Source organism: Gorilla gorilla, chromosome 5 (assembly GCF_029281585.2).
Source record: "Gorilla gorilla gorilla isolate KB3781 chromosome 5, NHGRI_mGorGor1-v2.1_pri, whole genome shotgun sequence".
NCBI lineage: Eukaryota > Metazoa > Chordata > Mammalia > Primates > Hominidae > Gorilla > Gorilla gorilla.
The window spans coordinates 163,445,363-163,460,846 of record NC_073229.2 but is presented as its reverse complement, the minus strand read 5'-3'; the positions used below and the strand labels follow the sequence as shown (position 1 = coordinate 163,460,846).

The 15,484-nt window shown below is 39.1% G+C and overlaps 1 protein-coding gene across 3 annotated transcripts in view; it reads left to right on the top strand.

Annotated features, from left to right (window-relative positions):
- Positions 1-15,484, top strand: part of TXLNB (taxilin beta) — an 83,907-nt gene that overhangs the window by 50,417 nt on the left and 18,006 nt on the right. For all 3 annotated transcript variants that reach the window (XM_019029799.4, XM_063707896.1, XM_063707897.1), the window contains exons 4-6: positions 2,650-2,820; positions 10,478-10,672; positions 12,812-12,931. In XM_019029799.4, the coding sequence (XP_018885344.2) occupies positions 2,650-2,820; positions 10,478-10,672; positions 12,812-12,931 (486 nt within the window). The remainder of the gene's footprint in view (positions 1-2,649; positions 2,821-10,477; positions 10,673-12,811; positions 12,932-15,484) is intronic.

The following is a 15,484-nucleotide window of genomic DNA, read 5'->3' as shown; positions in this document are numbered from 1 at the left end:
ACTGGCATATAGCAGGTAGGGGCTAGCGATGGTGTTGAGCAACTTACAAGGCACAAGACAGCCCCAACAACAAAAAATTATCTGGCCCAGTATGTTACTTGTGCTGGGGTTCAGAAGCCCTGACATATGGTTTAATATTCAGAAGGTAAAGTCTAAACCAGAATGGCAATAATAATAACAATATATAAATTTCTTTTCTTTTCTTTTTCTTTTTTTTTTTTTTTTTGAGATGGAGTCTTGCTCTTGTTGCCCAGGCTGGAGTGCAATGGCACGATCTCAACTCACTGCAACCTCTGCCTCCCAGGCTCAAGCGATTCTCCTGCCTCAGCCTCCCAAGTAGCTGGGATTACAGGCATCCGCCCGTAGGCTCAGCTAATTTTTGTATTTTTAGTAGAGACGAGGTTTCACCATGTTGGCCAGGCTGGTCTCCATCTCCTGACTTCAGGTGATCCGCCTGCCTCGGCCTCCCGGAGTGCTGGGATTACAGGCATGAGCCACCGTGCCCGGCCTATAATATATAAATTTCAAGAAAGGACAATAGTCATTTAAAATCCAAATATATGTACAAGAAATTTCACGCCTATCTAATAACTATGGTGCAAAATTAAAGGCTCACATCTATACTATGAGCAGCTTAGCATGAGAAATAACAGATTATTTATTTTCCAAGGAGGATATCTATTTCAATCAATATTTTTAGTAATATGGGTTTTGTTTTTACAATGCTAATTTCCACTAGTAGCTAGAAATTGCACATAAGTATGAAGATAGAATATCATATATACATATCCTTAGCTTTATCTGGCAAGGGTTTAAAATGCTTATTTTAGGGTGGCAGGAGGGAGAGAGGAAAGAAATAAAATGTGAACTGAAGAAAGTGTGACAGGTGTTCATCTTGCTCAGAAAGAACAACTGCTTTTTTATTTATTTTTTATTTATTATTTTTTGAGATGGAGTCTTGCTCTGTTGCCCAGACTGGAGCGCAGTGGCACAATCATGACTCACTGCAACCTCCATCTCCCTGGTTCAGGCAATTCTCCTGCCTCAGCCTCCCAAGTAGCTGGGATTACAGGTGCATACCACCACACCCGGCTAATTTTTGTATTTTTAGTAGAGATGGGGTTTCACCATGTTGGCCAGGATGGTCTTGATCTCCTGACCTCATGATCTCCTGACCTCATGATCTGCCTGCCTCAGCATCCAAAAGTGCAGGGATTACAGGCATGAGCCACCACACCCAGCCCCAATGGCTTTTTTAAAATGGGGAAACTGAGGCACGTGTCAGGGCTCATGTGGCATCTGTATCCGTTTGCGTTAGGCTCTGTGAGGCACCAGAACACCTGAGGTCCAGAAGAACCAGGGCTTTTCCTTTCCGTTCACCAACAAAGTTGTTATTAAGACTAGTACTTACCTGACTTCAGCACCATCTGGGCCCTACAGGAACTGAGGCCAGTGGAGGAAATGGCTCTGGACAAAGGGCTGCTGCTTGGATGTGGCCCCAGCGATGGTCAGTCTGAGATCGACACCCCTAGAGTCCACCGATCTCTCTCTGGAGGCTTCTGAGGTTGATCCCCATACTCCCCACACCAGGTCTAGAACTCCATAATAATGCTGCCAGATGTAACAAATAAAAATACAAAGTTTACGTTTCAGACAAACAACAAATAACTTTTTGGCAAAAATATGTCTCATGCAATATTTGGAATAAATTAATACTTACGCTAAAAATTATTTCTTATTTATTTGAAATTTAAATTTAACTGGGTGTCCTGCATTTTACTGACAACCCTACCCTAGAACTTCAGCATCCAAGATGGAAAGTACAGTGGTAAGTTGGTTTCATGTTCCAAGGCAGTCCTGATACAGTACTTTAGTTGTGGCTGCTGGAGGAACATGAGAAGAGTTCAACTGGGCTCAGCAGAAACCAGCAGAATGATTTATTTGTTATAAGCACAGAACGGGTGCGGGTGCGGGTGGGGAGCAACAAGGCGTGTTACAGATATTTGCTATTCATGCCGTTGAATCATGCAGTAGCTATTTCTGATGCTTTGGTGAAAACCCGTCAATGCTTAGGTAGTGGAAGGGTACTTTCTCTTCTCCTTTCCCACACATAAACAATCCACACTCAGAGCCCAAAATTATAAAGAAGAGAACTTCATCTTCTGTTTACCAGGAGGCTGCATTTCTCTTTCCTATTTTTAAAAATAGCGCTAGAAGTTTGTTTCAAGGAAGAATTAGGAAAACTAAATGCAACCCAAGCAGACAGACTGTTGATCATTGCCTCAATGCAAGACATCGTCATGAACTCTGGCAGTTTACAGATTCTGAGACATGCCTTTCTATTTTGTCTGGCTATTCAATATTGGTTAGATAGACTCAGGAAAAATATTTCTAGACCATCCAAAAATAGATCAAAGTAAAAAGAGACTAATAATAATGAAAAACCTATCAATGCTGTGTTCTAAAAACTATATACCTTCAAGTTCTACAAAGGTGACGTTTGTGAATTTCATTTACTTCCAGAGGAAGAGATAATAGCAAAAAATGTTTCCAAACAACCACAGAGTAATCTTTAGGTTTGCTTTTTTTCTATCCACTCCAAGGAGATCCCTGCCATTTTCTTTCATGTTTGTATCTCCATGTGTACAGCTGGATGAACATCGTACTGAGCAAAAGAAGTTAAAGCTCCTCCAAAAGAAACAGGTACAAATTCAAAAAGAAAAGGACCAGTTACAAGGTGAACACAGCAGAGCTATCCTCGCTCGAAGCAAATTGGAGAGTCTGTGCCGGGAGCTGCAGAGACACAACAAGACTCTGAAGGTATGTCCCCATGGCTCAGAATAACATAATTTCTTGAATGGGGCACAGAGACAGGCCTCTGCTACTCATGGAAAGAGTGTGAATTTTAGAATCAGAGAGGCTTGGGTTCAAATACTGCCTCTGCCCCTTGCTTGCTTGTAACCTTAAATAATTTTACCTCCTTGAGCTACTTTCTTCATCCGTAAAATGGAGATTAGACCAGCTTCACTGTGTGGCTGGGAAAAAATTAGATGAAGTTGAATAGGTAAGGTACCCGCACAGTACCTGACACAGTGCAGGCCCTTGATAAAATGCATACCATTCCCCTTACCTTTCTATTATGTTGAGTTTGTTTCTAAGATGGGCCTTAGTTCTTTTTAAAAAATACATTTGTAAAGATTCAGCATTTTTGGTGTTATAATGAATTCTGCATGACATGAGATAAATGGACACACACCGAATTGACACAATGAAGTAAGATTGAGAACCAAAATGTCAATAGTCATCTGAAAAAAAGGAAGCTATTGGAAAAAGCACTGAAGCTCTTCAGGTTTAATTATTCAATCTAAAAATAATAGACTGATCACTTCATTTGGTCTGCATGGGTTTCATTAATTACAGCGTAAGCCCTAGCAGTGTGGTTAATTTGATTACACAGAGACACTAGCTCCATTCAATATAGCAAGATGCAGAGCTCTCCAAGATGATACTGTGTGCATTCCCAATCCCCTTTCCAGCTGAAGATCCTAAATCTTTTGACAAATAGTAATTAATCAGACACCAGTGTTCCTGTAAGGTAGTTATTATTATAAGCGTTTAAAAGGAGATACTTCAAGAAACAGAGTACATGAAAATCACTGCTGAATTTGTACAATTGAGTTAGGAAGAGAAATAGAAGAGAATCATGGTTCCTCATTTTCCCAAATTGTTTTTTGATATTTGGGAAATGGAGAACCAGTGTGATGAAGTCAAAGTCTCAAATGGCAGGTTTTAGATGTGCTACTGGCATCTTGTCAACAATAGTACTGAAGACAGACTCCCAGGCCGAATGGGGGCCTGAGGATGGAAACATCGTCCTCAACTCAAGGTTTGGATTCAAAGGATGCATAAATCTCTTGTGTGCCTGTGTAAATCCACTGTCTGTCAGTAATGTTACACAGTAAGGAGATAAAATTAAATCAGATAGGGTGGGATCATTTATCAACAAAGAGATATAAAGAGTAGAATGATACAGCGTGGTCTTCTTGGGTAGTATTGAAAGACAGAAGGTTCAGCTGGTCACAGTGGGTCACATCTGTAATCCTAGCATTTTGGAAGCCCAAGGCAGGAGGATCACTTCAGCTCGGGAATTCGAGACCAGCCTGGGCAACATTTATGAGAGCAAGACGTTGTCTCTACCAAAAATCAGGAAAATTAGCTGAGTGTGGCACATTCCTGCAGTGCCAGCTACTTGGGAGGCTGAAGCAGGAGGATCATTTGAGCCCAGAAGTTCGAGCCTGCAGTAAGTTATGATTGCGCCACTGCACTCCAACCTAAGTGACAGAGAGCAATGTCTCAGAAAACAAAGAAAGAGAGAGAGAGAGAGATCTTATTAATACCATCCAACTGGCTAGAGATTCTCCCCCACCAAAAAAACAAAGACAGAATGATCAAAGTAGCAGGAGACCCTGTAAGTGTGCCCATATGCCCTCAGTAATGGCTTCTCATTATGAACAATGACATTAAGTATTATTATTATGCCAGAAGTTATGCTAAGTGCTTTATATACATTATTTCATTTAATCTTCATGATAACCCAGTGAAGGTTAATATCTCCACTTTATTGGTGAAGAAACTGACACTCAGCAATCCAAATCGGTTGTCCAAGATCAAGCATATTTAAATGTCAAAATCAGAATTCAAATTCAAAATATTTTAAAATTTTCTTTCTAATTTTTTCTTTGACCCAGGGATTATTTAGAAGTGTTATTTAATTTTTATAGCCGATCATACATGGTCTATCTTGATACCATATGTACTTCGAAACAATGTTTTTCAGATGTTGGGTGTAGTGTTCTATAAGTAACAATTAGCTTTAAATCATTTATGCCTTTTTTGAATTTTTGTATCAATTGCTGAGAAATGAGAGTTAAAAATCTCCTCATATAATTGTGGAATTGTCCGCTTATTTTAATTATGTCAATTTCTGCTTTATGTACTTTGAAGCATTAATATTAGGTGTATATACATTTATGATTATTATGTCCTCTTGATGAATTGGTGATTTTACCTTTATGAAATGTCCCTTAGTAATCTTTTTTTTTTTTTTTTTTTGTGAGATGGAGTCTCGCTCTGTCGCCCAGGCTGGAGTGTGGTGGTGCAATCTCGGCTCACTGCAACCTCAGCCTCCCGGGTTCAAGCAATTCTCTGCCTTAGCCTCCTGAGTAGCTGAAATTACAGGCACCCGCCACCATGCCTGGCTAATTTTTGTATTTTCAGTAGAGACGGGGTTTCACCATCTTGGCCAGGCTGGCCTTGAACTCCTGAGTTTGTGATCCACCCGCCTCGGCCTCCCAAAGTGTTGGGATTACAGGTGTGAGCCACCACGCCCGACCAGTAATAATCTTTGTCTGGATGTCTACATTATCTGATATCAATTTAGCCACTCTAGTTTTCTTACTCTTATTGTTTGCCTGGTGTATCTCTTTTCATCCATTCACTTTCAGCCTGGGTCTTTATATTTAAAGTGCATTCTTTCAAGATAGCATATAGCTGGATCTTACTTCTTTTCATTCCTACAGTATCTGCCCCTTAATTGCAGTACTAGTCCATTAACATATAATGTACTTACTGATGTGGTTTGATATATGTCTACCATTTTATTATTTATTATTTGTCACCTCTGCTTTGTTTATCTTGTTCTTTTCCTGCCTTCCTTTGGATTATTTGAATATTTAAAAATTACATTTTATCTCTTGTATTTTTAAATTATAACACTACACATTATCTTTAGTAGCTGCTCTGTGATTACAATATACATTCTTAATTTTTCATAGTCTTCCTGGAGTTAATGTTGTATTACTTCACATAACATGTAGAAACACTGCAACTAAATAGATCAATTTACTCCCTCAGCCTTTAAGCTATCATCATTATATGTATTATATTTATATACTTTTGTAAAGCCTGTGAGACATTGTTATGATTTTTACTTTAAACAATAATATGTATTTCTTCTTAAATTAAAGACAAAACTATATCCCTTTTATCTACCCAGATGTTTACCATTCCTGATACTTCTTATTCATTCTGTAGCTTCACATTTCTGTCTGATGTCATTTCCCTCAGCCTGAAGTACTTCTTTTAGTATTTCTTATAGTACAAATCTGCTGGTAATCAATTCTCTTAGTTGCCTTTTATCTTTAAAACATCTTCATTTTTTTTTAATTGAAGGCTAAATTCATTGGTTATAGAATTCTGCATTGAGAGAACCTATTCGTGGGGTTTTTTTTTTTTTCCTTTTAGCCTTAAATAAATGTGCCACTATACTGGCTTTTAAAATTTCTCATGAAAATCAACAATCATTTGAATTATTGTTCCCCTATATGTGATATGTCCTTTTTCTCTGCCCTTTCAAGGTCTTTGTATTGATCTTTGGTTTTCAGAACTTTTACTGCTTTATGGCCAGGAGTCATTTTTTTCATATGTACCCTACTTGGTATTTGCTAAGCTTTTTTGTATCTGTAATTATATATCTTTTACCAAATTTGAATTTCTTTCAGCCATTATTTCTTCAAATAGTTTTTCTGCTCCACTTTCTCTCCATCTTCTTCCCTTCTAAGATTCTAACTCTCTGTGTGTAGACCTTTTGATATTGTCCCACAGGTCTTCGAGTCAGTCTTCACATTCTTCACCAATACCTTTTCTCTTTTATTTTTAGATTATCTTATTTTGATTGGTCTATCTTCACATTCAGTGATTCTTTTCTCTCTCATTTTCATTCTGCTCTAAATCCATCCAGTGATGTTTGTGTTTCAGATTTTGCAATTTTTAATTTCAGAATTTCCATTTGGTTCTTTTTTTGTATGTAACCTCTCACCTGAGATTTTCTACCTTCTCATTCATTGAGATAATATTTTCCTTTACATCATTGACCATAGTTATAATACCTGTTTTAAAATACTTGTCTGCTAATTCCACATTTGCAGCATTGTAGAACAGGCCTTCTCTAATTGTCTTTTCTTTTGAGAATAGGCCACATTTTCTTGGTTCTTCATATGTCAAGCCATTGTCTGCTGGATCCTGGATGTTGTGACTATTATGTTCTGGAGAATCTGGATTCTACTATATGATGAATACTTTTTATTTTTTTAAGCAGACAATTAATTTGGTTAGATTCAAACCATAAACTTTGTCTCTTGAGCAGCAGCTGAAATCTCAGTTCAGTTCTTTTTTACTTAGCCAGACTGCTTTGCACATGTGTGGCTCAAGGCCAATCAGATTTGTGTAAAGTTTATTCACAGGATCTGGGCTCTATTTCTCTGACTCTCTCTTTTTTTGGGTGATCTTCCCCTCACTGTTGAGGGACTATAGTTGTCCAGAACTCTGTATTCTTATTCTTCCAATATGAAAGATGGTATGTTTTATATGAGAATTTTGCCCACCTCATACTCCTGCCAACTGCAGATTTCCCTCAAGCTAAAAGCTATAAAAAATAGGAAACTCATGTACTAGTGCCAACTTCCCTCTAGAGTCTGTCTGATTTTGTTTACTCTCTAGTGTCATCGTTGTTTCTTGCATTTCATCCAGAGTTTACAGTTGTTATCTGCAAAAGGGTCAACTTGATATGAGCTTCCTTGGCCACACTAGTGAAACAGCTTAAGTGTACCTAAATCTAAAATCCATGTGCTGGGAGCTTGGGAAGATATAGAAAGACAATGTATAACTAGGTATTTCCGCCATCACAAATTTTAGCTTTTACTTTTCTTTATTAAAACCGCTTCTTTAATGAGTCAAACGCGCGCGTGGGCGCACACACACACACACACACAGAACCTCACAATTTAGGATAACTTAAGAAAGGATTGATAAAAGTCTGAGACATGGGTTTGTTTCAACAAAATGATACATATATTCGAAGTGATAAATCTGAGCCTCAAACTATGCTGAAAAAGAACTGCCTAGTAAGAGAGGGGTAAGTGTCTCAGGGAGCATGATTTTCCTAAAGAAATGAGAAGCATTTGTTATCAGAATATCACAGAATTTTAATGTGGAAAGGACTGTAGAAATGATCTAGTCCAAGCTACTCATATGTCTGTACATAAATTAATAATTCATTGATTCATTAAATAAACATTTACTGAATACCTGTGGATTATGTGCCAGGCACAGCACCAGTTGTAAGATGCACAATGATGCTTGCAAGGTTTTTTTGTTATCTCAGACTTCATCCCTCAATTTTATTGACATTATTTTGACTTTGAATAATGTATTTGATAAAAGATAATTTTATCTCAGACACTGTCCAAATGATTGAAAATCCTTTAACAATGGACTCAAATTTTATAAGATTTTGCTAGATTTCTTTTGGTCTCATTGAAAAACAATATAGGCCGGGCGCAGTGGCTCAACCCCCATAATCCCAGCACTTTGGGCGGCCAAGGTGGGCAGATCATCTGAGGTCTGGAGTTTGAGACCAGCCTCGCCAACATGGTGAAACCCCATCTCTACTAAAAATAAAAAAATTAGCTGAGCTTGGTGATGCATGCCTGTAATCCCAGCTACTCAGGGGGCTGAGGCAGGAGAATCACTTGAACTCGGGTGGTGGAGGTTGCAGTGAGCCGAGATCATGCCACTGCACTCCAGCCTGAGCGACAGAGTGAGACTTCATCTCAAAACAAAACAAAACAAAACAAAACAAAAAATATATATATATGCAAGATTACATCTTTTGGGCCAGGATTGGGGGTTATGATTGTTTGTTTGACATTTATTTAGTGCCATCCTAACATCTGTACCTTCTTTCTATAGCCAGTTCCCAATTAAAAAAAAAAAAACAACTCAGACTTGCATGGAGTGGTTCATTTATTCATTCATGGAATATTTATAAATACAAATGGTCTTCAAATCATGGTCTGTAGTTCTGATTCCAAACTTGCTGACTTCTAAGCTAATCAGGACCAGTGAGGAAACAATCATAATCACACATATATTTAGTTGCTCCTAACTGGTAACCATAATTATTTTTAGCGAAACACATATAGTAAGTGTTAGTATACAAAGTTCAGGGAAATAACATCTCGGATAGTTTATTTCTTCAGTTTAAGAAGTACAGATATCTTCAATACCCCTGAGAAGTTGTTGCTTAATAAAGGTTTATAACATGAATAAATTATGATTCTGACATCAAGGAGTCACATTAGAGTTAGGAAATGTGTTGTTCTTGTAGAGGAAAGAAGAAACCTAATGATAAAATATTTTCAGAGCATATATTTTCAGCATCAGTTTTTATTTGGATCACATTATTCTGTTATGATAAAGGTCTGTACAATTACTTCTGTTAAAAATTATTATTTCTTTTAAAAAATCCTGTTACATAATTTGAACTTGGTAGGCAATCAAATTCAGTATAATTTTACTTGCCAACAACGAAGCAAGCTTTCATATTAACAATTAATCAGAACTGAAAGGAATCCTAAAATGTCTGTATCATTTGTCAGCCACGTAAATGTCTCTATCTTTGGTAGGATGTAGCAAAATTAAACCCTTTTATTCAAAAAGAATAAGAATAACAATCACAAAGCAATTCTCAATATAGATATGGAGGAAATTGGAGCTCATTGTTAGTGGCTAGCAATGAATGGAGAGTTTTGATTTAGGAGAAAAGAGAACAGAAATGATATAAAAGTTAATTTGCAATTCTTCAATGTTAACAAAGCGGAAGAAGGAAAATTAGATGTTTCACTTTAGAGTTAAAGACGATTTGAAACTTAATATTGCTTTCAGATTCAAAATTTACATTGAACATTTTAATTACCCTATGTGACACATTTAATGATTGTTCTTTCAAAAACAAAATAATATCCAGCATATTTGGAAAGATTCCCTTTTATATTCTTGAATGGCTGTAACTGAGCTATGCTATCTTAGTTTCCTTTTTTAAAGCTTTTTGATGAAAGTTTTTTCTCACAAAGAGAAAATTTTTATTGTGATCACTTATATTTACAAAACTTGGTAATATAATTATGTGGTTAATATGCCATGGTTTTTACAGGGAAATATAAGATCTATTGTTCTCCCTTTACCAAACCGGAGAAACACATGATCTGTCTCATCCATCAGTAAACTCAAGGGGCCTTTTTTTCAGGCCACAGCCAAGAGATCAAAATCGTGTGACTGTGTGTTTGTTAGAAATCGCTGCAGTTCATTCACTCAGCAAGAGACCCATCATCTTTAAAACAAGTCTATTCATCACTGACTACAAATTCAAGGCCTTCACAGCACCTGTTCTGATTAACTATGTACTCACAGCTGAAACCTTTACTCGTACATTTATTTTGGGGCTGAGCGGCTTTAGCTCTAGAGAACTGAGCAAAAACATCCCACCTACTCTGCACACTAATCTCCTTTAGGTGACCTAATGCTGAGTTCTATAAACCCGGGGTGCATTTAAACAAAATGTTTTGCTTTTTATCCGCAGGAAGAGGCACTTCAGCGGGCACGTGAGGAAGAAGAGAAAAGGAAGGAAATCACAAGCCATTTCCAGAGTACCCTCACAGACATCCAGGGCCAGATCGAGCAGCAGAGTGAGCGAAATATGAAGCTCTGTCAGGAGAACACAGAGCTTGCAGAAAAGCTGAAAAGCATCATCGATCAGTATGAGCTCAGAGAGGAGGTGAGAACCACATCAAACAACTTAGAACAGTACATAGATCCGGATCTGGGTGCTAAAGGTGGGAACTTGGTTAATAAGACAGTTACGGCCAGCCCTCTCAACTGATTAATATTTAGGATTGGATTTCCTTGACTAGCCAAAATGAAGACAGATGGTCTTACAAAATACCTGACTGAAAGTCATATGGGATTTCTTCAAAACTGGCATCACTACAAAGTAAAGGCAATAAATAGAAAGTGATAGGCTGTGGGCACAGTTTTCCTTGAAAATAATATTTCTCAGCCTTTTAAAAATCCTCTCTGTATAGCCAAAAATAACTCACGCACTCCCTCTTAAGAATTGCCATGTCATCTAAATTAAGAGTCTGTATTCTGGCCGGGCGAGGTGGCTCACGCCTGTAATCCCAGCACTTTGGGAGGCCAAGGCAGGTGGATTAAGAGGTCAGGAGTTCGAGAGCAGCCTGGCCAACATAGTGAAATCCCGTCTCTACTACAAATACAAAAAAAAATTAGCCAGGCGTGGTGGTGGGCGCCTGTAATCCCAGCTACTCGAGAGGCTGAGGCAGGAGAATCTCTTGAACCCAGGAGGTGGAGGTTGCAGTGAGCTGAGATCACGCCACTGCACTCCAGCCCAGGCGACAGTGTGAGACTCCGTCTCAAAAAAAAAAAAAAAAAAGAGTTTGTATTCTATGTACCCTACCAGGCCAATAATAGTATTAATAATGTAATCATTGTAATAATAATGATATCATTTATTCAGTGGTTAGTTTGTATCAGGCAATGTGCTAAGTGCTGTACTTTACATACCATATGGCATTTAATTGTCTCAACAATCTTATGCATTAGATAATAATATATTATCCATATCTTATAGATGAGAAGCAGAAGCTAAGAGATTAAACCACTTACCCACAGTCACAAGAGGCAAAAGCCTTTTACTTTGAATAGGTTATATTAGGGGGATGATCAAGGTCTTTTGTTATCTCCAAATTATATTTTAATATTTAATATATTTTTAAGATTCCAGATACCCTCTCAGGATTTTGATACATCATATTCCTTTCCCTATCCCACCCAAATTTTAAATCTCTGCTTTAAAATGTAACATAACATAGTCAAAGCGGCTCTGTTGGCAACATGCTAAGATTTGATCAAGCACAAAACTGAGCCAACAGCATATGGTCGCGGTGGTTAGGTAAATCAAGAAACTCCTCACAGTAAGCCAAAATGCCATGCTACCATTTTATCTTGTCACGAGGATCAATCCCGCTCCAGAATGGAGGTTCAGACTAAAGAAGATAGGAAGGAGTGAAAGGAAAATGTCCATATTCTTCAGAGAGATCTCAGATGGGAATGGGCTGCTATGCTAGTTGTATATTCCTGGGACTGGTTCTAAGTAAAGCCCAAGGGTAGAATTCCATGTCCTGTTTCTGATTGGACCTCCCAGTGACCAGGAATTTATCCATCCTGAGGTAGAGTTGGAAGTTTCTCTTCACCAAACTAGTCCAGAGGTCAAAAGGTGTGGCGAGCTCTGCACATTTGCGAATCAATTTCTCTATGACCCTTGGCCTTGTCATCTCCACCAGAGCAACAGAGTAGAATTCAGGGGGGCTCAGGCCTGACTCCCAGACCTCGGACCACATGCTGGCACCCCAAGGCTTTCTCACAACGCCAGAGGCAAGAATGCAGAGAATTCATCATGATAAATTGCACAAATGTTGCAATTAAAAGTGGTTTTATATTCACAGAAAGAGCCAAAATACCAAATGATACAACTGTAGCCCCTGTATATTGTATACTGATACATCATTGTCTGTGCTGTCTAGCATAATAAATAGCATCATATCTAATAGTTACCAAACGTAGAAAAATATTGTATGGATCTTTTGGCGTTGACACTGCTGAACTCTGGTGCCTCTACCTTTTATAGCTAGCTTTGTGTGTGTGGTGCAAAGTCAGGGGGAGGGGTTCACCAATTTACAGCTTTATTATAAAGCTGTAAGTGATGCCAATGCATTTCTCCCTCTCTTCTTTTAAATCTTAAAACCTGGGGAATGTGTATTAATGTGAATTATTTTACTTTGCATTTTTAAGCACCAATAATAAACCAAGCTTTCTATGTACACTTTATTTTTCTTAGCATCTGGACAAAATATTTAAACACAGAGAACTGCAGCAGAAGCTGGTGGATGCAAAGCTTGAGCAGGCCCAAGAAATGATGAAGGAAGCGGAGGAGCGACACAAACGAGAAAAGGAATATGTACTTATCATTTTAGTCGTTGTGCATATCTGGTCTACCTCAGTGTCAGAGACACTCTGAGCAAGTTGTTTTGTATTTATTTATTTATTTATTTGAGACAGAGTCTCGTTCTGTCATTCAGGCTGAAATGCAGTGGTGTGATCTCGGCTCACTGCAACCTCGGCCTCCAGGATTCCAGCGATTCTCCTGCCTCCACAAGTAGCTGGGATTACAGGTGCCCACCACCACACCAGGCTGCTTTTTTTGTATTTTTAGTAGAGACAGGGTTTCACCATGTTGGCGAGGCTGGTCTTGAACTCCTGACCTCAGGTGATCCGCCTTCCTCGGCCTCCCAAAGTGCTGGGATTACAGGTGTGAACCATCGCGCCTGGACGCAAGTTGTTTTTATAATGGTCAAAGAGCACTAGACTGATGGAGAAAGAGCCCCAGCTTCTATGGAGAACGAAATCAGCCAGCCCAGTCTGAGGCACTATGTCTACACTACTTTCTACATAAAATAGTCATTCATCCATTCCACACATATTTTTCAAGTGCCTGTTATCTACTAAGCACCATGTTAGGTGCAGGGACATAGCCGTGAACAAGACAGAGAAGGGGCATCTCCCACTATGGAGATTAGAGTCTGACTGGAAACAGACAAGCAATAGACAAGCAAACAAGGAAGGGTCATTTCAGACAATAATCACCACTACTAAGGAAGTAAGGAGAAACTGAGAAGGGGCCAAAGAAGGGGACGTACTTTAGATTGAGTGACCAGGAAGGCCTCCTGGAGGGGAGAATGCTTGAGCTAAGCCCTGCCAGATGAGGAGCTGCCACTTGGAGCATCGTCTCCAGCATCTGCAGCAGCAACAAACGCCCTAATGCTGGAACCAGTTTGGTGTGCTCCAGAAACAGGAAAAGGTCAGGGAAGCAAGAGCATGGGGGAGAGGTTCAAAATGAAGTTGGAGAGGTAAGAAGGGGCCAAACTGTGTAGCTTTGTAGGGCTTAAAATGTTATTTGGATTTCATTCTAAAGACAATGGGAAAGTACTGGGTGCTTCTACAAAGGAAGTGATGGCATGATCTGCTCTGCATTTTCTAAGATTAATTTGGCTCCTGGATGGAAAATAGACTGCAGAGGGACAAGAGAGCAAGAAGACAGGAGGCTACTATAGCAATCAGATGAAATATGACGATGACTTGGTTTAGGGATATGGCAGCAGAGAAGAGGGGTGGAGATGGATGAAAGTTGTTTTCAATGTGAAATCAACAGACAGTGCTACAGACCTGAAGCTGGTGACAGAGAAAAGGAGAAAGTCAAGGATGACTCCTAAGTTTTGGGCGGAGGAAACTGAGTGGCGGTGTTTATTGATATCTCATTAACCCCAAGCACTCCCCAAAAAGCTGTAGGGTCATTCTACAGATGAGAGAATTGAGGCTCCAAGAAGATACGCAACTTGTTAAGGTTGCACACTGCTGACTGAGCAAGATGTGTTTTGATCTTATGTGCGTCTGTTCCCAAAGCCCACACTCTCTGTGACGGTGCATCACACTCAGACGTGTGTTTCAGAGGTATGAGTTGACGCATGTATCTGTTGCTGGGGTGAGAGAGAGGTAAAACATGGTCCATGGACCAATTATTCAAATTTGGCCATGTCACATTTTGATCTTGAGCTTTTCATTTACCTAAAATCAGACCAGAATCAATTCAATTGATTAGAATAGTAATTTTAAAATAATTTTTCAAACATGGCAACAAAAAGACAAATTTTGGGCAACATAATCTGGTGGACATTGGATAATTTCAAATCAGAAGTCCATGTTCTCTTAAGAAAAAGATTAATTTATGAAATCCATCTACAACCTAGCTCTGAAAGCAAGAAATAAAACATTCAATTATTATTCACAATCCAGGAGAATAGAAATTCCACCATTGGTGTAATTACCCTCTTGGGTAAAATATGCTTCCCATAGGATATCGGTACTTTGCTGTATAACACGAGACATGAAAGAGAAAGAACTAGACAAAGATGCACATGAGAGACATTGGAGAGCAGGTTTGAGACGACCCAGCCTTAGCAAGAAACTAGCACCTGTTTTGGTTCAGCAAAACAGATTTGAGTCAAAGAGAGGGAGCTCATCTCAGTTCTTCGAAGCTAGCCACCTACCTGGCTTGCAGCTCAGGCACCTCCTTTTGGAAGCGATGAGATATCAAGTCACCCAGGCAGAATAGGCAGCCACCAGCCTCCCTCGAGGTTGGGGGTCACCAATCACAACAAAGCTGCATAGCCAGCTCACAAGAAGCAGGCACAGTGCCACCACTCCCCTCAGATGGCCAGAGGGGACACTGTAGGGCTTCTACTCCACAGCTGCCCCAGTCCTCTCATAGGACCAGTTGGTTGCACTTCTATGAGAATCAATCTTCATTGCACCCTGGGAGGCATAGAGGAACAAGTGCAACCCATTTTACAAATGGAGAGGCTGGGTCATGGGAAAAAGACAAACTTTGATGAGGAAAAAGAAGCTTTCCAGTTTTTAAAAATAATGATTTTATTGTTAGTTTTTTTGGTTCTGA